A 24,037-nucleotide genomic window follows, 5' to 3' on the forward strand; every position below is an offset into this window, starting at 1 on the left:
AGTAATAGAACAGATCTTCTATTTTATACCGTTGAAAATTGTTTTGGATTTTCCAGTATATTTTTCAATAATTTTTTTTATTTTTTTATTGGTATAAGTAAATATAGAAACACATACACATATACATAGATATGTACACGACAGGAAGTATATATCGTTATTTTTGGATATGGAATGTATATACATGGTCAAGATCAATGTATCGTAATCATTATAAAAATTGTTTTTTATACATAAAAATCTATATAAGTTATATCATATGAAAGTAAAATAACAAGCAAATAATAAATAGAGTAATAGGAGTGCATTCTTTTTATTTTATCTTTTCTTTATTGTAACATCCCAGTATCCTTTAAACTATTTTCCAGTATGGTTTCTTTAATAGCAGCAAACACCAATTTAATATTTGTGGTATCTGTAGCTTGGGTAACGTGTGGATATATATTTAGATTAGCTCTATTCAATTGAACAAATCTCCAAAGAATATATTTTGTAGCCTTGTTGATATCATCACCCCCATTATAGTCTGGGAAATAGTTCTCCAACGGTTTTCTTTTAAGTTTTTCAGCGAACAGATCTATTTTATTTAAGAATAGTACTATTGAAGTTCTTGAAAACCATCTTGAGTTTACAATATTGTCGAACAGCACCAGGGATTCCTGGAACCTATTCTGTTCTGAATCCTCGACCAGGAATTGATCATATTCAGATAGTGATACACAAAATATTACAAGTGTCACGTTATCGAAACAGTGGATCCATTTCTTACGTTCAGATCTTTGCCCACCAACATCAAAAAAGTGCAGTTTCAGGTTAGAGCCCATGTTAACATGAGTATCAAAGATACCGGAGGTTTTCTGTCTTGAACGTAAGATGTCTTGTAGAGAAGGTATATATTTGTCTGAAGTGATTCTTAAGAGATTAGATTTTTCCATGAAATAAGGAGCTGAGTCCATTAAATAGAATTGCGAGGAGTCTGGCCCATTGATCAATTCCTGTGTTCTTGGAGATTCCCATAATTTAGTTAAGATGGGCACAAACTCAGACGGGAATTGGAAACATTGTAAATTGGAGATTATATTGTCATTGTCGTGATTTTTTTCATCTTCTTGGGTTCCCTGCCTTTCTTTAGTGTTGTTGTTTTTGTTTTTGTTATTATTATTATTATTCTGTAAGTTAGAATTCAAACTGAAGTCGTAGTTAATAAAGGATTCGATCTCTTCAGCAGACAAATTATCTAACTGGTTATCTATTCCTGATTTGGTTCTTGCATTGATAAGATCTCTACCAATCTCAAAAAGGTTATTGTAGATGATTGGGATATAACCTATCAGTTCCTTTTCAGTGTACCCATTTTGACGCAGGATTTTCAGCTGTTGTAAAATGGTAGATTTACCAGATTCACCAGCACCAAGCAACAAAACTTTAATTTCTTCATTCTTTGTGTTGGTCAGAGAGTTGTTTGCATCGATTTTTGCAGTTATACCGTTGTTGTTTGAGTTTTCATTCTTGGGTGATTCTTTTGAAGAATTGTCCTTCTTGTTCGAGGGATCAGAAGCTGGCGTTGTAGACTTCTCCTTCTTCTTTGTCGCGGTGTTATTGTTATTGGTATTGGTAGCATTTGCTGCAGAGCCAGCCTGTTCTTTTGAGCCACACAACCCCATTGCATACACACCACGCAATATTAATTTGTATGGTATATGTATGTATGTATGTATGTATGTATATATAATATTTGGTAAACTTTTGTATTCATAACCCAAGACAACGTAACATAAGAGTCCAAGCAACAGGCTCTTCTTCTTCTTCTTCTTATTCTTCTTTGTCATCAATCGCTGCTGCTGCTGCTGCTGCTGAACAACGACGTCAAACGAATGGAGAATTTTGAAGGGAAACAAAAAGCCGAAAGAAGAAAACAGCGGCGGAATCATTGCGGAATTTACGGAAGGGAGAATTCCCCGAGGCTAGGAAAGATTTTGCGCAGAAATCAAAGAAACAAAGAGGAGAAAAGAGAGAGAGAGAGAGAGGAATGAAGCCACTGGTTACCTACTGCTGTAAAACTAGTGTATTGAAAGTATTAGCAAGATAAAAAAAACGAGCTTAAGAACACACACACACACTCAATATATATATATATAGAGAGAGAGAGAGAGAAAGAGAGAAAGAGAGAGTATATATCAATGTCGACACCTGAAGAATTATTGAGCCGTGCAGAGAAAAAAGGACAACCAACCACTGGGTTTTTGAAGTGGTTTTCTGGTGACCAATCATACAAGTATGAAGAAGCCTCAGACCTTTGCATCCAGGCAGCCAACATATACAAATTGCAGAAAAACTTGAAACTAGCAGGCGACAGTTTTGTCAAAGCAGCTGTGTTCCAGTTGAAGGCAGGGAATGAAGACGATGCAGGGAACATCTATATAGACTCGTACAAGAGTTACAAGTCCAGTGGGGACTCTTTGTTGGCCATTGAATCTCTAAAAGAAGCTGTGGATCTTTTCACGAAAAGAGGCCAATTTAGAAGATCTGCGAACTTTAAGTTTGAATTGGGGGAAATGTATGAAACTGATTTGAACGACTACCCAAATGCGATTGGTGAGTACGAACTGGCTGGGGAATGGTACGAACAAGACCAGGCAGTGGCATTGGCCAACAAGTCGTGGTTGAAATGCGCGGACCTTATGGCGTTGAGTGGGGATTACATTAAGGCGAGTGATAAATACTCCAAACTGATAAGCAACTCCATTGGCAACAAGATGTCGCAATGGTCATTGAAGGATTACTATTTGAAGAAAGCGATATGCCAACTAGCAGCCACAGATTCGGTGGCTGCTGCAAGGACGTTGAATGAGGCCATGAACGAGGATCCAAACTTCAATGGGTCTCGTGAATGCCAGTTATTGGGCGATATCATCGAAGCATACAACGAAAGAGATTCAGAAAAGTTAAGTTCTGTGGCATTTGAGTATGACAAATTCTCTAAATTGGATAAATGGAAAACTACGATGCTGTTAAAGGTTAAGGAAAATATATCAGAAGATGAGGATGATCTATTGTGAAAAAAAAAAAAAAAAATAAAGAAAGAAATGGGATAAAAATTAGGATATTTTGACTGTGTTATATTAACATCTGTTTTGTTTCATTGATATAAAGTATACATATTTAATGATATATATATATATTTTCTGTTTTTAATTTCCTAAAAAGGAAACATAATGATTTAAAAGAAAGAACAAAAAATGAAAAAAAAAAAAACTTTTCCATTCCATTATTCTATTGTTCTATTGTATTCCTTCTATTATATGTTTTCGTGTCAAAAATTGTCTCAAATAGAAATGTTTCTTTTTCTTTCAATTTCAATTTTATTTCCCCACCCCCTTTTTATTTAAATAATAAAGAGAAATGGAAAGTCAGAGATTTAAGAGACGAAGCACAATGAAGAAATACGGAGAAATATGAAGAAAGACTGATGATGGGGAGAGGGGTTGTGGCATTCAAAGTCTTCTTTTATTCCTGTTTTTGTTTTTGTTGTTGACTTTATCTTTATCTTTATCTTTGTGATTGTTATCTTCTGTCTTTGTCTCTTGGTTTGTTTCAATTAATCAACTACAGGTGGTGGCAGATAGGATCAACAAACACAGGACTGGATGTTGATCCTATCCGTTTCTGTTTTTGTTCCTGTAGTGTAGTGTAGTGTTGTATATGTCCTTTCTCTTGTTTCTTTTTTCTATTCCTATTAATAAGTGTATATATCGTTTTTCTGATTCTACTAGTTACATGGCTCTTGTTATCTCTACCCTTGCCGATTGCTCTCTCCCTTCACATAGATTAATAGTATAGCTCAATATTCAACTCGATCCATCCATTTCATTGAAGGATAACAAATTTTGCGGTAAGTAGTATAGACTTCACAATAATTGATCCTTCTCTCTTTCTCGTTTCGTATATTTAATACATAGACATATACATACATACACACACACATATATATATATATACATATATATGTATATATAATACGTGTATATATTTATATATATGTAGGTGTATCTGAATGATATTCTAAAACATTATACACTATATATATATATATTATTTATCTACTTCACTAGCCATAATCTCATCCCTCTTATCAATACATATATATTCACAGATTTTTATCATTATCCTATATATATTCAGTTCAGAAACTTATGGGTATCCATCTAATTACATACATTGAACCACCTGGCAGATCAAGCCATATGCATAATCTGAATCACTGTGTCTATTTGGCTAAGAAAAAACCACGTATAATCTCTGCCACAGCAGCAGACACAAGCCTGCTCTCTATCATCACAAGTCATGTCAGTAATATAACCAGGGACCTAGATGTAGATATCCACATGGATCACACTGATACAGATACTAACGATGATAATAATGATAGTAGTGATCAGGAAGAAGAAGAAGAAGAAGAAGAAGAAGAAGATAATAATGATGACGACAACGACGATGATGATGAAGCCTATAGACGGAGAAGTTTGCTAAGAAGACCAAGAAATATCCCATTAAGAAGATCTCTAGTCTCTTCACTGGTTCGCAAACCTTCTGCAACAACCGTGCCTAGTACTTACAAGAGGTTTGTTACATACGGCTGTCGACATTGCAGAAATCATCTGTCTTCTTCCCTGCAAATCATTTCTAAGGATTATAGAGGGAAGACTGGGGACGCATACCTGATCTCTTCCGTCTGTAACGTTTTAGAAGATAAAGTAGAAACTAGGTCAATGTTGACCGGTGAATATCTCGTATGCGATATCGTTTGTAATCTTTGCAAAAGAGTGCTGGGTTGGAAGTATCTTAAGAGTGAAAGAAAAGAACAACGCTATAAAGAGGGGAAATATATCCTTGAAGTCAAAACTATTTGTAGATGTAATTAAATAATAATATATACATACATATATACTTTCTAAGTTTGGTTTGGTTTGGTTTAATGGGGTTTTTTCTTTTTTTTTTTTTTTTATCTTTTATTGTCTGTTTCTACATTAAAGTTTTGTCACTTCAGATTTCCATTTGATACCATGCCATTGTGCAATAAGAATCGCAAAGGATTTAACTTCATTTATTGTCTCCATATCCCATCCAAAGTTTAATGCACCGCGTAAATGTCCTCTTAACTGTGGATTGACATCCATCGGGACCAAACAACTGATCATCAACAGGCTGGTCACAGGCCCACTTACAATATCATTGTATGACAATATATCCCCGTACACATCCTTAATTATAAACTGCCATAGATCAGGGTAAAACTGATTCAAATCCTCAATCACTCTATTCGATACCTTCCCATACGTAGTATTCCAATGTCTCATTCCTCTCTGCAAAACATCCTGGACAGTACTCTCCACATCCTCATCTTTCCTCACTGTGTGTGTTCGATCTATATAATGTGTGTTTGCATCTATCTGCAATGGGGAATCACTTAATAAAGAAGCTGGAGTATAGAGCCTAACATATCTTAGTCCATTGATGGCCCTTGGGATTCCCACAATAGCACTGATCTTCAATATGCACTCCTTAACTTTGCTCAAAATGGTACATTGCACCGAGCTCACTTCATGGAATGTGGTATTAAGCAAAACTGGATCTTCAATCATCTTAATGACTGCTTCAATTAACCAGTCGGTCGATTTACTTTTATTCTCCGGTAACGAACTTACTAGCTCCAATAAAAAAATTTGAGCGATATCTTCTGGTGCGTTTGAAGCTGTCAGCACCGCAATTGCTAACAGATACCATTCCTTCTTGGCGTTTTGTTTAAAACTATACTCAAATAACTGTTTTAGTTGGGTTTCGTTCATTATTAAAATGGTAAAACAAATCTTTGGATCTTCTTATATTTCTGTTTATATAAAGCTACGGACTAAGACAGAATGTTAAGACTGCAGCTTGGGGAGGAAAAAAAAAAATAGGAACCGCTTTGAGTAGTTATATGTATGTGCATCCATACTGGCATGCGTACGCATATATATAAATGTAGAAGAGGATCTTTGAATATAAAAATATTTCATGAATTCATTATAAGAGAAATTTAATATATAAAAAATATAAAAAAAATAATGTATATAACAATGTTACATTAAAAGCATTCTTTAACAATACAAAAAAAAATAAGGCATAGAAACAAAGGATATTTGGTTGTAATCTGATACAGATAGAAGAATTTTGTTGTTATTTTTCTTTTTATTTGTTGGAATATAATAATATTTCTTCTTAAGGAGTCCATCTGTAATGTGTTCCAAAAGATAAAGTAAAAAAAAAAAGACAAACTAAAATATTGATAATAACCTACGCCACGATACAACCTTTTTGTACGAAAATGACATAGTTTTAATAAATATAGTACAGTAATAACAATACAGGTTTATATACCTTTTGTTCATTTCAATCATTGTCTCTCTACCTTAAGCACTATCAAGTAGGTAGTTGGTGGCATCTTCCAAAACCCAATTACATTTTTCTAAAGCATGAACAGCTTCTTCTTCTGTGAAACCCATTCCACATAGTTCTTCAATAGCTAAGGATTTTGGTGTAGTAGCAATGTTACGATTAATTGGTGGCTTGGATAATGGTTGAGGGTGTTGTGGTATTGGTTGAACCACATCAGTTCCTTTTGGAGCTTGTGGTGGGACTTGTTGTGGGCTAGTTGATTCTTGAGTGTTGTCAAGTTGAGCTGTCTTACCATTACCAAACCCAGCGAATATTTCATCCCATTCGTCATTAGTGACTTCGTTTGTAGCATGAGACAATACTGGTTCAGTATTAGTTGGGGTTTCTTGAGTCTGTGGCTGTGGTGGTTGGATAGATGGTGCTACTGTAATTGGTATTGTGGTTATTCCAGTAAATGTATTACCATTTAATTTTTCATCCAAATCGGTATTGGTAATATTTTCAAATCGTTCATTGAAATTGTGTAGTTCACTTGCAGAAGCATTAATATGGTTACTTGTATTTTCACCAACGTCCTCTTCAATAGCTGCTTCTTGTAAGCCAGCAAATTCGTCATCGAAATCATTATGAGCTGATGAACTTGTAGAGGGAATAACGTCAGCTGCTGACTCGTTGATAGTCTTTAAAGCAGCTGTATCAGGTTGTACAGGTGAAGAACCATTTTGTGGTGTAATAGCTTCTTTAGTATCCTGGAAGTCATCATCATCTGATGATGATGGAATCGAATCACTTTCATGGATTTCTAATTCTTGAATTGGTGGGAATTCTTGGTCAATTGGATGAATATTCTTTTTGTCATTAACATTAGTATCTGGGATGTCTATGGCATCGATAGCATTTTCTAACTGACTATTTTCTTGTTCTTCTAAATTTTCATAGCTTTCCATCTGTGATGATTCTATGATAGATGACTTAGATTCATCATTATCGTTAGCTGTGGTTGTTTCAATGTTGGTTAGATCAATTTGTTTGGCGACATGAGCAGGGTGTTCGTTGGTAGGAACAGTGACATTTTCAGTTTCATTAGACCATTGGCCAGGTATTGGTTCCAAATCAGTCTTATCGGAAACATCTGTAGTATTTTCGCGATTATCAGTAGCAGTTTGTTCTGGTGTTAATGATGTAGAAATATTTGGAGTGTCAGTAACTGTTTCTACAACTTGACCAGAAGATGGTGGTAATTCCACATCATCTCTAACGGATTGTGGAGCATTATTGGCTACTGATGAAGTAAAGGACTGAGTTCTTGGGATGCCGTATTCATCTAGATTACCTTCAAATCTATCAGAAAGTTGTTCCTCATTAATGTTGGTTTCCGTATTGATATCTCCAAGTTCACTTTGAGAAGCAACAGTTGGAATATCTTTATCGAAGACATCACTTTCTGTTTTTTCAGTTCTGATATCCTCTTCATCATTCACAGAACTATTAGTGGATTCTTTATCGACTTCTTTTAATGACAAATCTTTCTCATTTATGTTTTTAGAGTTATATGTGTTACTTGTATTTACATCCATGCCATTTCCAGATGTAGCAAATTTTTTTATAACTTCATTAGCATCTTTAGGAATTTCACCCACGGCTAGTTGCATTTGTCTTTCAGTTAATTGTTGAATTTGGTTCGCATATTCAATGTTTTGTCTTTTCAACTTTTCATTAGCTTTATCAAAAGTCTCTTTTCTTTGAGCTAATTCTTCAAACATGGATTGTAATTGGGCAACATGCTCATGATATAGTTTTTCTTGTTCTTCAATTTGTTTAGTTCTTTCATCTAGTTGTAATTGACGGTTATTTAAATCTGTTTCGGTGCTAGATAATTCTTCATATCTCCTTTGTAATTCACCATGTTGTTTCTCTACAGTATCTTTATATTCATTCAATTCTTTCTGCTTAGATAAGTAAATGGCCAAATTTTCTTCCAATCCAGCAATTTCTTTTTGTAAATTGGTCACACTAATTTCACTTAATTCTAATTGTTTAGCATTGACATCAGCTACAGATCTTTCTTGTTTGACATGTTGTTGTTTTTCTTGTAACTGCTGATTCAAAATAGTATTTTGATTGTTCATATCAGCAAGTTTTTCTTTTAATTGGGTATTTTCCTGTTGTATATTTTGTAAAGATTGTGTCAACTCTGTTAACTTGGTTTGTACAGCATGGAAATTTGCTTCTACGACGTTTAATTCATTCTGTAGAGTGTCCTTTTCCTTGTTAGCAGCCAATAACTGAGATTCTAACAATTCAGTTTGTTTAGTATTTTGTTCATGAGTAGAACGTAAATTAGCCAATTTGACCTCAATATTCTTCTTCATTTCAGTGACATGTTGTAATTCCTTATTAGCTCTAGCCTTTCTCTCATTGGTTAAAGAAGCTTGAGTAGTTAATGAAGTTACTTGGTTAGATAAATTGGCTAAGTCTGTGGTGGCAGCAGATAATTGAGCAGATGCATCCGCATCGGCATATAGATCGTCATTCTGGAACGCATTGGAGGTATTAGTCATTGAAGCTCCTGTAGTATTATTTATAGCAGGGTTAGCAGTGGTAGAACTACCAGTACTATGCATATTCAGAGTAGAGGCAAAATTTGGTACTTGTGGCAGTGATACAGATGCAGTTCTTTGAACCGGTGGAACAGGAGGAGTCTGTTTGGATAATTGATGTGGTTGGAATTGAGGTAAAGGTGTAACTTTATCTGTTTCCTCCTTTATTATACTTTGACCAAAATTGGAGGTTGGTGTAAATTTCTTTAGATGCAATGGTTGGGACGAAATAGTGGTATTGCTACGTGAAGGTTGGTTACCTGTTATTGTAGTTGTAGCGTGTGATGGTGGTGCAGGTGGTGAAGAGTTAAATGAATTATTTAATGCCATTAAGTCATTCAATGATCCATTGTTAGAATTTTGAACTGGAATTTGTGCAGTTGTGGGAAACTGTGGTGTGGGTTCATCAAAAGTAGGTTTAGTGGCTCTTGATGGGATTTGATGGGTTTGATACAAGCCTAATGCTGGAGAATGTAGCAGTTCATTGGGGATTACATCTGGTAATTCAAACCCATTATTTTTCTTTTGAATTAAAAACATGGCTATAGCAAATTCAATTTTAGTGAAAGATGCACTGTTATGAATATCTGCTAGATCCCAAATGGTAGCCAAAGTCTCTTGATTCAATTTGGATGAAAGGAAAAAGGGCACTAAAACGTCTGAAGCTAAAGAACCAGTCTTTTGTTTATCTAAGGAATCAAAAATTGCATCGAATTGCTGTTTCTTTTCTGAAGAAAGAATCCAATCATTTGAGGCGCTGTTGAAGACCCCACTGGACAAACGGGATATAGTTGGAGTTCTGCCAATGGGAGATTGATTGGAATTGTTTGTAATAGATGAGAGACCAGTGGAGTTGGTACTTAATGGGTGAGACATTGGGGAAGAGACAGTGATAGTATTATTTAATGACTGAGATATGGAAGACCACATAGTAGATGGTAAAGGTTGACGGTTACTTAACAATTGAATCATATTGGTGTTATTATTTTTCACCAACTGAATTAAATGCATGGCCATGATAAATTCACTCTTATCTAAAGAACCAGATGCATTTCTGTCACATAGAGCCCAAATTTCACCTAAGGTTTGGTTTGGTAGTTTGGCTTTCAAAAATATATCTTTTGCCTTATCACCAGATAAAATAGATTGAGAATTGGATGATCTATCAAACAATTGACCAAATTGTGCTACATCATTATGGGATGGAGCGGGTAAATCAACAGGGTTGATAGTTGTTGTGCCAGTGGTAACAGGAGTAATGGTAGAAGCAGTAGGAACAATATTTAATTGAGGTAGACGACTTGGAGTGATCTGATATAGTTCATTATTGATTGGAGTAGTTGGAGAAGATTGTAAGATTGCAATAGATCTTAAAGCAGCGAAAAATTCAGATTCATTCAAAAACCCTTTATTGTTTATGTCGACTAAAGCCCAGATTTGACCCAAAACATTTTGTGACAAACCAGACCCAGCAAATAAAGGTCTGACAGATTCACCTGTCACTATACCTAAATTTTCCTTATCTAAGCTCTTGAATTGGTTTGAATAGAAAGTGGACTCCTCTTGTGTAAGTGGAGCCCTAAATACAATCGAGCTCATTTTAGTTGGTTATATAAATAGAGGTATAAATATAGATATCGATGTAGTTGTTATCAATTGACGTTGATTTTATGGTTTACATGGACAGCTAATACCCATGCAATTTAAAGATGCACAATAGTACTTATTAAGACAGAGTAACCTCTTTTTGATGGTTCTTTATAACAAAGTGATTCAGTCCTTTCATTTTCTGTCCATTAATCTTAAAAAGTAATCAACCAAATAAAAAAAAAAAAAAAAAAGAAACTTTGGCAAAAAATAGGAAAAATACTCCGTGAATAATGACAGGAAAAGTTTTCCCCGTTTAAAACGACATTTTAATAATTTGTCGTTGAAGATGATTTTTTTAATAATCTATCCACAGAAGTTGCACCATTTATTTGTTTTGTTAAAAATAATAGTAGTATATAGCTAGGTGAATGGATGGATCGTATTATAACCTCTTCTTTATTGACAGGTGTGTAGACAGAGAGGTTATTAATTTGAAAATTGTGTTAACTTTAATTTATTAGTTGGTTGATTGTTTAATCGACTTTTACAATTATCTTGGATGAATAATAGAAGTAGGAAGAGAGGGTTTGGGAGAGAGAGACAAGCTTAAACAATTGCGGAGGGTTTAAGATAGTATTTAAAAATAAAAAAGAAAAAAGAAAAGAAAAAAAAAGAGAGATTATAATAATGATACCGATTAGAAAAAGATATACGATATTATTTGTTTTAAATAGTCTCCTATGTTTTTATCTTAGGCCTAATTAAAACAGTGCCATCAAATTTACGTTTTATCTCAAGTCACGATAAACTGACGCATTTCACCATGTTTTGCAGTGAAACAATTCTGTTCTTAGCCATTTTTCCATTTAAGAACCAAAATATTATTTCACAAGTGAATAACTTCGAAACATTTAATGCGGATTTGCATTCCTACGTGCCGGATTATAATACGGATAATTTGATTTCCAATATTAGATATACCGTCTGGAATTTCATACAGTCATCGATTTTGTTAAATAATAAATATGCATTGGCAGTTATTCTATGTGTAATGATTGGATCCATTGGAAGCGAGTTTTTACAGTATTGGCTAACTAATGGGATCAGAATCTTCGATCTTTATGACATGATGGTCAATGGATTAGGCAGTGTATTGGGTATAGTAATATTCTATCTGCTAGAACAGAGAGCCCAACTGCAGTGATACAATACACCTGACAACAGTACGTGTGTACGAATAGATATATGTATATAAATAGATAATAGAGATATGGTGTCTGTGATTTTATGTGTTTTTGGGTATGTGGTGTACGGCTTGTGTAGGTAGAAAAAAGTAATTTTACAAAAATTGCCACGGATTGTGATTTATAGTGACATTTGTGCATTTGTTAGAAATATTTCATCAGGAAGGCCATGTGATACAGTGAAATGAGATGAGTTGACATAAAATGAGGATCGTATATGTTCGTTGAACTAAATAAGTTAAGTGGCTGTGTTCTTCAATTGAGAAGAAGACCATTTTCTTCTGAGGTTTTGGTGAAGTGTCCTATGTACATGCGTTTATAGTTAGGTACCAAATAAAAAAAAAGAAGATAACAAAAAAAAAAAAGATTAATAATAATGGATCCAAAGGAGAAGGATATATTGTTTGATTGGTTACGTACTATAGTGGAAGATAAATATCCAAACACTTTTGAAACAGTAGAGCAATCAATATTTGACTCGTTATTACTATATATGAAAGATTCTATCCCAAACGATGTTTTTCTTATAACAACAGATAAAATACAAAATAGTTTGATCGAGTACAACAACGATATCAATATATTGAATGAAAAATTTTTTAAAAGAGGGAAAGTACCGTTTACTATAAGAAGGGTATGTGAACTGGTCTACGATCCATTGAAATATGTTCAGCAAGATCAATTTACAAAATTTGTTAATGCTTTGAAGAAATGTATATATGTGGAATCTGATTATGATTTCGAATTGAAACAAAATTTCAATCATCTGGTTGATCAAAATCAATTATCTTTGTACCCTTCATCCTTATCCCCTAATATCTCCCTGGCTAATAAAGAGATTTCTATGTCACAGATACCCTTTATGCCGAAAGAGAATGGAGACAGTATATCTGAATTAAAGATAAAAAGAGAGTACAACGAATTTTTAAAAGAAATTGATTCAGTGATGAGTGTGAATTACGAATATGATGAAGAGGAAGATATCAATGAAGATATGGAAATAACAGTTGGAGATCTAAATGAAGATGGTTTAGAATTTGATGACGAGGAGGATGAAGATTATGTAGAAGAGGGGTCTGATGAGGAAGAAAGGTCTGATGAAGAGGTGGAAGAAGAAAATGAGGACAATAACGAAGGTGGGGTTGAGGATAAGAAAGAAACTGATAAACAGATTAGTGAATAAATCATAAGTATACTGATGATATATATCTATATCTATATAGAGTATTTAATAGAGATAATAAAAAGAGAATAAGAATAAGAATAAGAATAAGAATAAGAATTAAATTTAATAAATAGATAATAAATTAAAAAGAGAATAGTAAAAAATAACAATGCTTTTTAAACAATTATTACTTTCGATATGAATATTCACATATTATTATTGTTATACACACAGGAAGAATTATTTTTTTTTTCTTTTTTTGTGGGAAGACGATAAAAAGAATAATGTTGTCTGGGACCAAAGAAAATAAAGTTAATCAAAGATTTGATGATGGGCTATTTCAAAAAAAAAAAAAAAAAAACAATAAAAGAAATAAAAAAAGAATGTATATAGAAAATCACCATCTCATCATAGACATGTCATTCCTCATTCTCATGTAATCTAATAAATCTTCGATTTGACCCATACCAGCAATAGCAATATCTTGATCCCATAGTCTCTTATTAGCCCAATGTTTCAAATCTTTGACAGTAACCTTATCGATCTCAACGAAGATTTCGTCAAGAGACTTATATTGTGGGTAACTGACAAGGAAATCGGCCCAGTTGGCAGCACCAGCATATTTTTCAGCTAAAGACAGTTTCAACATGGCTTTGCCTCTTTCCAACTCAGTCTCTGTGATAGAGATGGATAATCTGTTCCATTGTTTCAAAATGAAATGGATCAAATCATCGATACCGGAAACGTTAGAAGTACAAGTGACCATCCCCCACAAACCAGAGTCTCTATGAGACAATTGGAAATGTTTGAAGCTATCACACAAACCATATTCTTGCAAAGTATCCAGGACTTTAATGCCTTGTAATCTGGATCTTGGTTCGAAGGCGTTGTATTGACCAAAGATGGCAGCAGCCACTTCGGAGGTCAACTGGTCTGGGCTACCAACAGCTTCACTTTCCACAGCTATAGAGATCCATGCATGTGGTAAAGTATCATCTCTCAATCTGACTTCACTACCAATGAAGCTAGATTTTGCCAAAGAGGAGCCATCGGTGGTCTTACCCTTTGTAGAGACAGAGGATAGTACTTGGTCGACAGCTTCCACTATAGCTTCGTGAGACTGATTAGCGACTTGTGTACCAGAAACTAGGATGGATAAGTTGTCAGTGTTGTCATATCTTTCCTTGGCAAATTTGACTAAATCGTCTTTGGTTAAGTCTGAGACGGTATCTAAGGTACCTAGAAGTGGTAAACTCAAGGGAGTATTTTGGAAAGCAGTGGAATAAAGATGTTCGATAACAGCTTTATCCTGTTGTTTGTTTTCTTGATAAGAGATCTTGTCCATGACTTGTTGTTTTACCTTAGATAAATTGTGTGACTCTAATTTATTAGTTTGTAAATTTAAAAGATTTGAATTTAGGAATTGTAAGGATTCTTTTAGAGGGATTTGACCATTCAAGGAGAAGGTCTGATAGTCACGGTTTATATTGGAAGATAAGATGGCACCATTTGAGTTAGCCCATTTATTTAAAGTTGGATCATTTTGATAGTAATGGGACCAGACATGGGAGACACCGTTGTTGTAAGGATTTTCAGAAGTGACTCCTGAGTTTCTGACTAACAAAGTAACGGTGCTGTTATTACTATAGTTATTATTTTCAGTTGGTTGAGAATTTGTATAGACAGATATACCATTATTTAATTTAGTATGTTTAGCAAAAGTAGCATTGGATACCTGGGTGGCTAATCCACGAGATAGATTAATAGGTTTAGATAAACAATGAGTTCTTAGCATGTTGTATTAGAGTAATATAGGTGTGGTATGCGTTTTACCTTGTTTCCTTTTAAATCCTGATATTTTTTTTTTCTTTTTGGAGGATGTTCAATTAAGAAATAACTTGATATGATTGATTTTAAAAGATAGTAGTATTCAACAGATATTCTTCTATTCTCCTCCTTTGTTTTTTTATAATAGAGATATTAAATTATTCGCCTTCTATTATAATATATACTAACTTTTTCTTTAATATCTATGCGTTGGAACGAATAGAGGGGAAAAGGCAGGTAACCAATTAACGATAAATGATAGCAGTAATGACAATACTAGTAATGAACAAGGACAATAAATAGCAAACAAGTGTTTAAAGGTCTTCTATAGAATGCACAAGGCAAGTCAAATAATTTGAGACATATAGAATATAGAAGTTTGTAAAGCTCTTATTTATTTAAACTTTCACGGCTTGTGTTAACCTGTTCAAGATAGACAGGCAGTTAAAGCAGCTGAGTAGCTTGAGCAGGGGGGGAGGAGAGAAGATAGAAGATGAAGAGGAAAAGGATTTGGATATGATCGAATTGATTGAAATGTTTTTATTCCTTAGTCAATCTAAATCTCCGTTAAAGTCGTTTGTCGTCGTTGTTTTTTTTGTTTCTTTTCTTTTTTTTTTTTTATTTTTTTTTTTTCGTAATTGGAAGTTGTCTGGGTGTTTGGACAACGTGTAAGTTTTCATTGGTTGAAATCGCTGTGTTAGGGTTTGTTGCGTGTGTTGGCTCTTTTTCCCCAGAGCACAGAGGTGTATATGTAGGGTATTGACTATTCCAACGGGTAAAATAGACAGGTGTTGTATTAACCCTATTTTGTGATTTTTTTTCTAACTATTTTCCTTTTTATATATGTTTTGTTGCTGTTGTCGTCGTTGTTGTGTTTCGCTTTCTTTTTCTTTTTTTTTCCGTTTATAGTTAAAGGATAAGAAAAGGATTTGGGTGAAGTGATTGATTAGTTAAGAAAGATGTGGCAAAAAAAAAAAGTGGATAAATATAATAAAGAGTGTTTGATAGTGTGTGGTTCGTGGAAGTACACTTAAAGTTCTAACATAGTCATCTCAACTAAAAGCATACCATAATATTATTAAATACATCTAAAAGAAATAAAAAGATTGTGAAGCTTCAGGATAATAATAATAAAATAAAATAAAATAAAATAAAATAAAATAAAATAAAATAAAATAACAATGTCTACAGAATACGATAATTCAGTGGCACACACCCCAATAGAACATAGATTCAATCCATACAGTGACAACGGTGGTACTATCCTTGGTATCGCAGGTAAAGACTTCGTTGTATTGGCAGGTGATACAAGACACACAACAGACTATTCTATTAACTCACGATACGAACCCAAAGTATTCCATATCGGTGACAATCTACTAATATCTGCAAACGGTTTCTCTGCTGACGGGACTGCCCTAGTTAAAAGAGTCCAGAACTCTTTGAAATGGTATCATTTCGATAATAACGACAAGACAATGACCGTGAAGACAATGGCAAGAAATGTACAACATCTACTCTATGGGAAAAGATTCTTCCCATACTACGTTCACACCATCCTGGGAGGTTTAGATTCGGAAGGTCGTGGTGCAATCTATTCGTTTGACCCGGTGGGGTCCTATGAAAGAGAACAATGTAGGGCAGGTGGTGCCGCAGCTTCTTTGATTATGCCCTTCCTGGATAATCAAGTTAATTTTAAGAACCAATATCAACCGGATTCAAATGGTAAAGTGAAACGTCCAATTGAGTCGCTTTCATTAGAAGAAACTATTAAATTGGTGCGTGATGCTTTCACATCTGCTACTGAAAGACATATCCACGTTGGTGATGGGTTAGAGATTCTTATTGCCACAAAGGACGGTGTTAAGACGGAATTTTATGAATTGAAAAGAGATTAATTCCTTTACAAACTTATACATATATGTGTACCTCATGTACTTACACAATACATATATGCATATATGTATGTATGTATGTATGTATGTATATATATATATATATATATATATATATGTACATATGTATATGTGCTTAGATGATATAAACTTCTGATATCTATACACCCTTGTCTATTAATGTTGATTGTTATCTTGTGTGTTTTGTGAGAATTAATGAGGTAATTCGAATTTACCTGATTTAATAACTTTCTTATAGTAGATATAGAAGAAATCGCTGTATAATAGAGTCTGCAAGACGCCTGCCATGATGGCTATATAGTCCCATTTCTCTTCACTGTAATATCTCCAGATCCAGTTGAAAATGTAAAGGAATCTATATATCCCTAGGGAGAAAATGTAATGTACAGTTAATGATGGAGCCTTGCCGATCTTACTTAACATGAACAACTGTGGTAAGATTGCCACACTCTCCAACCAAACTGAAAAACTCCATAATAATTCCAGTAAAGTGAATTTGTGATGGAATATTAGTGACATAATCAAGGCTCCGATCAAAAGGAATTGTATTTTGAAAGTGTCATTCATGATCATTTCTTTATAGGCGATAGGGTTCTTCTTTTGGAAACTTTGAATCAACACGACAATATAGATGGATGACCCAATGAAAAATAGTTTCATTAAAGTGTTGTATAACGAGACCCAATGGAAGCTCAATAGATCCATATAACGTGTTAAAAATACCAGAGCATAAAGTACCTGGGTTTTCAATGAGATACCATCAATGGCAATTGTGGTGGTCACTGTGTGGATAAGGATCCCAATACTGGCCAAATGAGAGAAATCACCCAATATTCTAAATATATTTATCATTTTGTTATCCTCAATTCTCCTTTGAGGCTGTCTATTGACAAAATAATACACTATAACTAAACTCACAAACACTTAATTTTTTTTCAAGATGTTCTCCCAGTGTAAGATGTATATGATTCTACTTTAAACATGCAATAATTATATGAACTGTGACCGTCACATCTTTTAGTGAAGTTTCAAGAGCACCCAGTGGCCTCTCTTGCAATATTATTGTTATCCCTATCATTACCACAAAGACAACAAAAAAGACAAGTAGACATTTCTCCTCTAATCGTTGCAAAGAAAAAAAAAAAAAAAAAAAAAACAGAAAAAACAAAGTGTAACTTCACACGAATATTGTAACTTGAGACGGAATACTTCTCTTTTCGTGTAAATTGATTTTTGGAGGTATAGCAAACTGATAGCGCAGGATGATGTAGCCTTCTGTTTTATTCAAATGTGAAATATTTAGCGAGTCCATTATTCTCCATGTGTCAATAGAAGCAGCAGTAGATGCAGTCTTCATGTGAGTAGATGCGGAAAACATTAACTAATGGTCTGGTTGCATACTTCTGTAATTTTTACAGATTTCTTGATTAAAATTCCTATCAATTTCAGCAACCTATCTGGGGACATTTGTCGCCAATAGTGATATATGGCAACATCTTCTATGTTATGTTCTGTTGTATAATATCACTTTGATGAAATTTAATCTTCTGATTGCTGCCTTCAAAGCTTCACTCTCAACTGATCGTAAATAAAAGATTCATGATCACATTAAATCGATTACAAGTTTTAATGAGAAATTTTTAGGATGTACTTTTTTTTTATTGATAGCTCCCTGGTTTTTGGTCCAAAGACTAAAATAGAGGGAAGAGAGCGTTGGTCTCTGCACCATATTTTAATGATATAATATATGGTCTCTAAGACTAGTATGGATAAATACAAAATAGGTGATTTTAACTCTAGTTTGCAAAGCAAACTAAAATATTCTTCAGTTACTCTGTATACCGGAATATTTCTTGATTTTTAATTAATAGTTTTAACCTAATGAGCAATAGTCTATGCTAAATGTCAAACTATTTTGTTTGTATATTATATCGTGATAAAAAATGCTGGACTGTGTAATATAATCTAGTTGTACAACTGTATTGTGATTATTAATTGCAACTTTCTTCTATACTACGAAGTTAATATATTGAGGCTTTTTAAAGGCCAATAATTTCGGGTTGAAAATAATCCTTTAAAGGTAAAGCGACCATACATATTTATTGAGTTTCATAACACCATTCACGGTCAAACTTTCTCGTCAACTTAAAAATTTGTGGTCTTCTGTTGCATCTGTTTTATATTATCCTTTTGCATGTCCCCTTATTTTTTTTTTGTTTTTATATGTTTATACTATAAGAATTATTTATATAAAATTAGGTTGGAGTCTCACTTATCTTATACAAGGTACGAATTTATATTTTATTGATTATATAGATTTATAAATCCTGAAAAAGAGTAAACACATATATACACATGTGTACTAGATAATGTAATTCGATAGCTTCTGTTTTGTCGTTTCCTTTCTTTTTTGTTTGTTTATATTTGCCTACTATCGTATTTTTAACTTTATTAAAATTCACTTTGACTATGAATTTGATATTTCCCCTCTAAGACGTCTTGTAAAATACCAGAAGAAGCAGCAACAAGACCTAAGAAAGGTTTTGATGGATCTAAGACCTTAGATGTATATTCTGGGTGGTACTGTGTAGCAACATAATATGGATGGTTTTTTAATTCTAAGATTTCACAACGCTTGTGGGTTTCATCTTTACCGACAAACACAAGACCGTTAGCTTCCAATTCTTCTACAATAGCCGGGTTGATTTCATAACGATGTCTATGTCTTTCTTCTACACTTTCTTGGTTACCGTAAAGTTTTTTAATTGTGGACCATTCAGTGTCTTCTTGGAAATATGTTGGTCTCAAACCTAGTCTCATGGTACCACCCATATTTTCTCTGTCGATTTCAGGCATGTAAACAACGATTTGATCCTCTTCTGGTAGATCGTTGACGAATTCAGTAGAATTACCGTTTTTCTTGTCTAATACATCACGAGCAAATTCAATAGTAGCGATCTGTAAACCAAGACATATACCCAAGTAAGGAATTTTATTTTCACGGGCCCAACGAGCAGCTAGAATCATACCTTCAGTACCCCGGACACCAAACCCACCTGGCACTAAGATACCATCAGCAGTACTGACTTTGTTCCAGGCTTCATGAAACTTCTCTTTATTTAATTCTTGCATCTCAGGTTCTAAATCCGTAGCTTCTACCCATTGAATCTCTAAGATACGACGACATTGCATAGAAGAGTGTTCCAAGGCTTTGATGACAGATAAGTATGAATCTTTTAGATGGGTATATTTACCAACAAGAGCGATCTTAACAATTTCCATGGATTCATCAAAGTTACTTGTGGTAGCCTTCCATTTGGCTAATAAGTTTTCACCTCTTGAAATATCTTCAGAAGATAAGGTAACATCATTTAAGTGTAGTCTAGTACGTAAATAATCCATCATTTTTTGTTCTAACAATAGCAATGGAACATGATAAGTTGAATTAACGTCGTGGACATTGACTACTTGTTCCGGACCCACATGACAGAACATGGCAATCTTCTCAATGGTTGCTTTATCCAAAGTCTCAGAACATCTACAAGCAATCATATCTGGTACCAAACCAAGAGATCTTAAATCTCTGATGGCAGCCTGAGTTGGTTTTGTCTTTTGTTCACCATGGATCATTGGGACCAAAGAGACATGAATTAAAGCAAAGTTTTCCCTACCAACTCTAAATTGGAATTGTCTCAAGGCTTCCACAAATGGAGCACTTTCAATGTCACCAACAGTACCACCTAATTCAATAATACAGACATCTGGTTCCAACCCGGTGTCATCAACAGGAATCTTAGATACACGTTCGATCCATTCTTGGATAGCATTAGTCAAATGTGGGACGATTTGGACGGTCTTACCCAAATAATCACCTTTTCTTTCTTTAGCAATAACATGAGAGTAGATCTTACCAGTTGTGATGTTGTGGTCCCTAGTCAAAGTGACATTTAAATATCTTTCATAGTTACCTAGATCCAAATCTGTTTCACCACCGTCATTTAAGACAAAACATTCACCGTGTTCCAATGGAGACATGGTACCTGCATCAATATTCATGTATGGGTCTATTTTAATAGAGGTGACTTTTAAACCCAAAGTCTTGAAAAGCATACCAGTTGAAGATGCAAGAACACCTTTACCAATACCGGAGATGACACCACCAGAAACGACAACGTACTTCATTTTTTTAGTTTGTTCAATGAACTCTTTTTTTTCGTATATAATATTGATATGACTACCTGGAAACGTATAGTAGGTATAAGATTAACAAAAGTAAATCTTTCTTAGAGGTTTGGGCACGGGGAGGACAGAAAAGAGAATAAGTGAAGAGGAATGAAAAAAGTTGTGGAATAAAAGCAAAATGCAACAGGCCCTTGTAGATGTAATTAACAGCGGGAAGAACTGCAACTTAAAAAGTTTACAAAACTAAAAAGAGATAAAGATCAGGAAGGTAAATAGTGAGTAAGCAAAAAGTCGAGCATAATAAAATATATATTAAGAAGGATAAATAAGTAGTTTTACTAAGAAAGGCGTGATAACAGTAATAGGGGATGTGCTTCTTTAACCTTTAATCGTTAAAACATTTCAAACTTTGAGAACTGTATCTCATCACCTCATCACATGTTTCTTTAAATATTTGAAGAAGTGAAAAAATGAAAATAAAAAAAAATTTTCTTTTCCTTTCTTTTTTTTTTTCTTTTGTGTGTCTCATCGCCAAAACAAAAAGAAACAATGAGGTGGTTCCGCCGTTTGTGTCGTTTTTAACGGCTACCGTGTAGGGTGATATTCTTGAATGTATCTCCCCAGATATTATATGATTGCTATGTATTGTATGTGTATATTGCATTGCATGTATAGGAAGGAAGGATACATAGACAGATGGGAACTCCTAGGCGACTTATCTTCTTGAAAGATGTGTCAGGGCTGTGATAAGTTCAATTAAAGAAGTATTTTCTCTTTCTAATTGGAGATCCACGTCTGCTGAAGATGGAGATGCGGGTATCAGAGAGTCTGCTGTGTTATTATTCGTCTCTGTGACAGCTTCATTCTTTGTTCCTTCCAAAGGAAGATTTGAAACCAATTGGTTTAGCTCGGATTTTAGACGTTCAAATTCTTGGCGTCGTTCATTATATTCTTGAGATAATTGATGTAATGGTTCTAACATCTCAACAAGTTTGGAATCTAATGAAAAATTGTTCATGCTTAACCTGATTAATTCAGACGCTAATTTGTCCTCACTTGTGGTGGATATAATAATATTGTTATTATCAGTAGCACCAATATCAACATCATGAACATCATCATTACGAGTGGTGATAGTAGTATCGGCGCTGATATCGTTTTGATTACTCTTCGACCGTGACTGCTGTAGATGTCTTTTAATAGCTTTGGAAATGGCAACACTCTTTTCCAAGGACATTTGTAACATATGTCTATCTTCTAGCTGAGCTTCCTGCTCCCTTGCCAACATGAAGTTTTGGCGGTCTTCTTTAGTCAAATACAATTCATCCAATGCCTTCAGTAGCTGTAAATGCACCTCTACATGTCTTCGTTCTAATTTTCGTACTTTTTCTAAAGGGTCATAGATATTTCTATCACTCATGTCTAAGAAGGATAATCTCATTGCGCTACAGTCATTTCTCTCATTAGTATAGTATACTTTCTCCACTTTTGTATTTGTATTTGTGTTTCTATTTGTGCTTCTATTTGTATTTATATTTTGTATTTGGATCTGTTATCTTTGAGATAAATGTTTAGAGTTAGGGTTAGGGTTAGAATTGAAAATGTTGTGTTTCTCATGTCAATTCTTTCCTATGTCACGTGAATGTTATAAATGGGTGAGTGAGTGATAATAATTACCATGATTAATCATGGTAAATATATCTGTGACACTGTTAGATGGATTCAATCATCTTTAAATAATCATCAAAGATCTTATTCTTATCGAGCCAGTACTTTAAAAGAGGAAGTAAAAAAAAATAGGGTGTGTGTTGTTTGTATTTAAAAAGCACAAGACAAAGAAAAGTACAGTAATATAGTTCAAAAGTCAATTTATTGTCTATACCATTGATGTCTGCTCTTTATAACCAAGTGACACCTTTAGCTTTGGGAAAACTGAAGAGTAAATCTCCTAACAGTGAAAACAATAAGAAGAAGAATAAGAATAGTAAAGAAATAAGTTCACAGCTTACAGCACAAGAAGATCCATATGACCCTTTACAAACTATGATTGGAGACTCTCTTATAGAAGCAGAAAAGAGGAAAAGAAGGGCAGAAAGATTTCAAGTAAAATCTCGACGGGAAACTAAAAGAATTAAAAATACATTTGATCCATTACAAGAACAGGAAGATTTCTCCAATTTGAATGCGATTGGCACTAAATCGCATGCCTATGACCAATCCAAAACAATCATAGGGAAATGTACTACTTTGGAGAAACGGTATTTGAGACTGACGTCTGAACCAAACCCGGAGTTTGTACGTCCTTTGCCTATTTTAAATAAAGCTTTCAAATTCATTATGGGTAGGTATGCTCGTCATGAGGTCAATTACACGTATATATGTGATCAACTGAAATCAATAAGACAAGATATGAGAGTACAGATGATAGAAAATAAATTCACAATGAAAGTGTACCAGACTCATGCAAGGTTAGCTCTTGAGAATGGCGATCTAGGGGAATTCAATCAGTGCCAGAGTAGGTTGTTTATCTTATATTCTAAGCCAGATTTGAAAAAGACAAGCTATTCAGAATTTGTCAGCTACCTAATATTATATTTTATATTGACAGAAAACTTTGAGTCGATAACATCTTGGAGATTGAAATTGATCCAAGAAGATATCCAAACCTTTCAAGAACAAAGAGTACAGAAAAGTTTCCAATTATCACAAAACGTTTTATTAGGTGACTATTCAAACTCCTTATCTATAGCTAAAAGTATAAATGGAGTGGCCACAAATTTAGTTAGTCCCGTCATAGAGAGAGAAAGACTGAAAGCTTTAATGATAATATGTCAAAGTTATAACCAATTAAACATTAAATATATGGTTCAGTTATTTAGGTTTCATGATCAATTGGAGTTAATAACGTATCTAAAGGAGAAACAATTGGATTCATATATTGCAGTGAAAAATCCAAATACTGATACTGAGTTTAGGTATTTGGATACAAAAAATTGCAAACAGAAAATGAAACAGATTTATGATAATTCTAGAAAAGTTGATATTAAAGGTCAAATATAAAGATACAAAAATGCGTAT

The 24,037-nt window shown here is 34.0% G+C and overlaps 13 protein-coding genes across 13 annotated transcripts; 6 read left to right on the forward strand and 7 right to left on the reverse strand.

Moving 5' to 3' along the window:
- Positions 1 to 329: 329 nt before the first annotated feature.
- Positions 330 to 1,931, reverse strand: GPA2 (guanine nucleotide-binding protein subunit alpha; the record flags this gene model as incomplete). The annotated part of the gene is made up of 1 exon (XM_064860988.1): positions 330 to 1,931. The coding sequence occupies one exon, from the start codon at positions 1,929 to 1,931 to the stop codon at positions 330 to 332; it is 1,602 nt and encodes a 533-aa protein (XP_064717228.1).
- Positions 1,932 to 2,180: 249 nt separating this feature from the next.
- SEC17 (alpha-soluble NSF attachment protein SEC17) lies at positions 2,181 to 3,059 on the forward strand (the record flags this gene model as incomplete). Its single annotated transcript, XM_064860989.1, has 1 exon — positions 2,181 to 3,059. One exon carries the CDS (start codon positions 2,181 to 2,183, stop codon positions 3,057 to 3,059), a length of 879 nt encoding a protein of 292 aa, XP_064717229.1.
- Positions 3,060 to 4,193: 1,134 nt separating this feature from the next.
- MOH1 (Moh1p) lies at positions 4,194 to 4,922 on the forward strand (the record flags this gene model as incomplete). Its single annotated transcript, XM_064860990.1, has 1 exon — positions 4,194 to 4,922. One exon carries the CDS (start codon positions 4,194 to 4,196, stop codon positions 4,920 to 4,922), a length of 729 nt encoding a protein of 242 aa, XP_064717230.1.
- Positions 4,923 to 5,027: 105 nt separating this feature from the next.
- Positions 5,028 to 5,846, reverse strand: PWA37_004504 (carboxymuconolactone decarboxylase family protein; the record flags this gene model as incomplete). The annotated part of the gene is made up of 1 exon (XM_064860991.1): positions 5,028 to 5,846. One exon carries the CDS (start codon positions 5,844 to 5,846, stop codon positions 5,028 to 5,030), a length of 819 nt encoding a protein of 272 aa, XP_064717231.1.
- Positions 5,847 to 6,449: 603 nt separating this feature from the next.
- On the reverse strand, positions 6,450 to 10,634 carry EDE1 (Ede1p; the record flags this gene model as incomplete). Its single annotated transcript, XM_064860992.1, has 1 exon — positions 6,450 to 10,634. One exon carries the CDS (start codon positions 10,632 to 10,634, stop codon positions 6,450 to 6,452), a length of 4,185 nt encoding a protein of 1,394 aa, XP_064717232.1.
- An 814-nt stretch (positions 10,635 to 11,448) lies between these two features.
- On the forward strand, positions 11,449 to 11,829 carry PWA37_004506 (uncharacterized protein; the record flags this gene model as incomplete). Its single annotated transcript, XM_064860993.1, has 1 exon — positions 11,449 to 11,829. One exon carries the CDS (start codon positions 11,449 to 11,451, stop codon positions 11,827 to 11,829), a length of 381 nt encoding a protein of 126 aa, XP_064717233.1.
- A 416-nt stretch (positions 11,830 to 12,245) lies between these two features.
- PSY4 (Psy4p) lies at positions 12,246 to 13,052 on the forward strand (the record flags this gene model as incomplete). Its single annotated transcript, XM_064860994.1, has 1 exon — positions 12,246 to 13,052. One exon carries the CDS (start codon positions 12,246 to 12,248, stop codon positions 13,050 to 13,052), a length of 807 nt encoding a protein of 268 aa, XP_064717234.1.
- Positions 13,053 to 13,431: 379 nt separating this feature from the next.
- Positions 13,432 to 14,829, reverse strand: COR1 (ubiquinol--cytochrome-c reductase subunit COR1; the record flags this gene model as incomplete). The annotated part of the gene is made up of 1 exon (XM_064860995.1): positions 13,432 to 14,829. One exon carries the CDS (start codon positions 14,827 to 14,829, stop codon positions 13,432 to 13,434), a length of 1,398 nt encoding a protein of 465 aa, XP_064717235.1.
- A 1,213-nt stretch (positions 14,830 to 16,042) lies between these two features.
- Positions 16,043 to 16,759, forward strand: PRE7 (proteasome core particle subunit beta 6; the record flags this gene model as incomplete). Its single annotated transcript, XM_064860996.1, has 1 exon — positions 16,043 to 16,759. The coding sequence occupies one exon, from the start codon at positions 16,043 to 16,045 to the stop codon at positions 16,757 to 16,759; it is 717 nt and encodes a 238-aa protein (XP_064717236.1).
- A 210-nt stretch (positions 16,760 to 16,969) lies between these two features.
- On the reverse strand, positions 16,970 to 17,629 carry ERD2 (Erd2p; the record flags this gene model as incomplete). The annotated part of the gene is made up of 1 exon (XM_064860997.1): positions 16,970 to 17,629. The coding sequence occupies one exon, from the start codon at positions 17,627 to 17,629 to the stop codon at positions 16,970 to 16,972; it is 660 nt and encodes a 219-aa protein (XP_064717237.1).
- A 1,599-nt stretch (positions 17,630 to 19,228) lies between these two features.
- URA7 (CTP synthase URA7) lies at positions 19,229 to 20,959 on the reverse strand (the record flags this gene model as incomplete). The annotated part of the gene is made up of 1 exon (XM_064860998.1): positions 19,229 to 20,959. The coding sequence occupies one exon, from the start codon at positions 20,957 to 20,959 to the stop codon at positions 19,229 to 19,231; it is 1,731 nt and encodes a 576-aa protein (XP_064717238.1).
- Positions 20,960 to 21,674: 715 nt separating this feature from the next.
- Positions 21,675 to 22,400, reverse strand: MCM16 (Mcm16p; the record flags this gene model as incomplete). The annotated part of the gene is made up of 1 exon (XM_064860999.1): positions 21,675 to 22,400. One exon carries the CDS (start codon positions 22,398 to 22,400, stop codon positions 21,675 to 21,677), a length of 726 nt encoding a protein of 241 aa, XP_064717239.1.
- Positions 22,401 to 22,846: 446 nt separating this feature from the next.
- Positions 22,847 to 24,019, forward strand: THP3 (Thp3p; the record flags this gene model as incomplete). Its single annotated transcript, XM_064861000.1, has 1 exon — positions 22,847 to 24,019. The coding sequence occupies one exon, from the start codon at positions 22,847 to 22,849 to the stop codon at positions 24,017 to 24,019; it is 1,173 nt and encodes a 390-aa protein (XP_064717240.1).
- Between the last annotated feature and the right edge of the window lie 18 nt (positions 24,020 to 24,037).

Source organism: Arxiozyma heterogenica (genome assembly GCF_036370985.1).
Source record: "Arxiozyma heterogenica strain weizmannii chromosome Unknown scaffold_6, whole genome shotgun sequence".
NCBI classification, from domain to species: Eukaryota; Fungi; Ascomycota; class Saccharomycetes; order Saccharomycetales; family Saccharomycetaceae; genus Arxiozyma; species Arxiozyma heterogenica.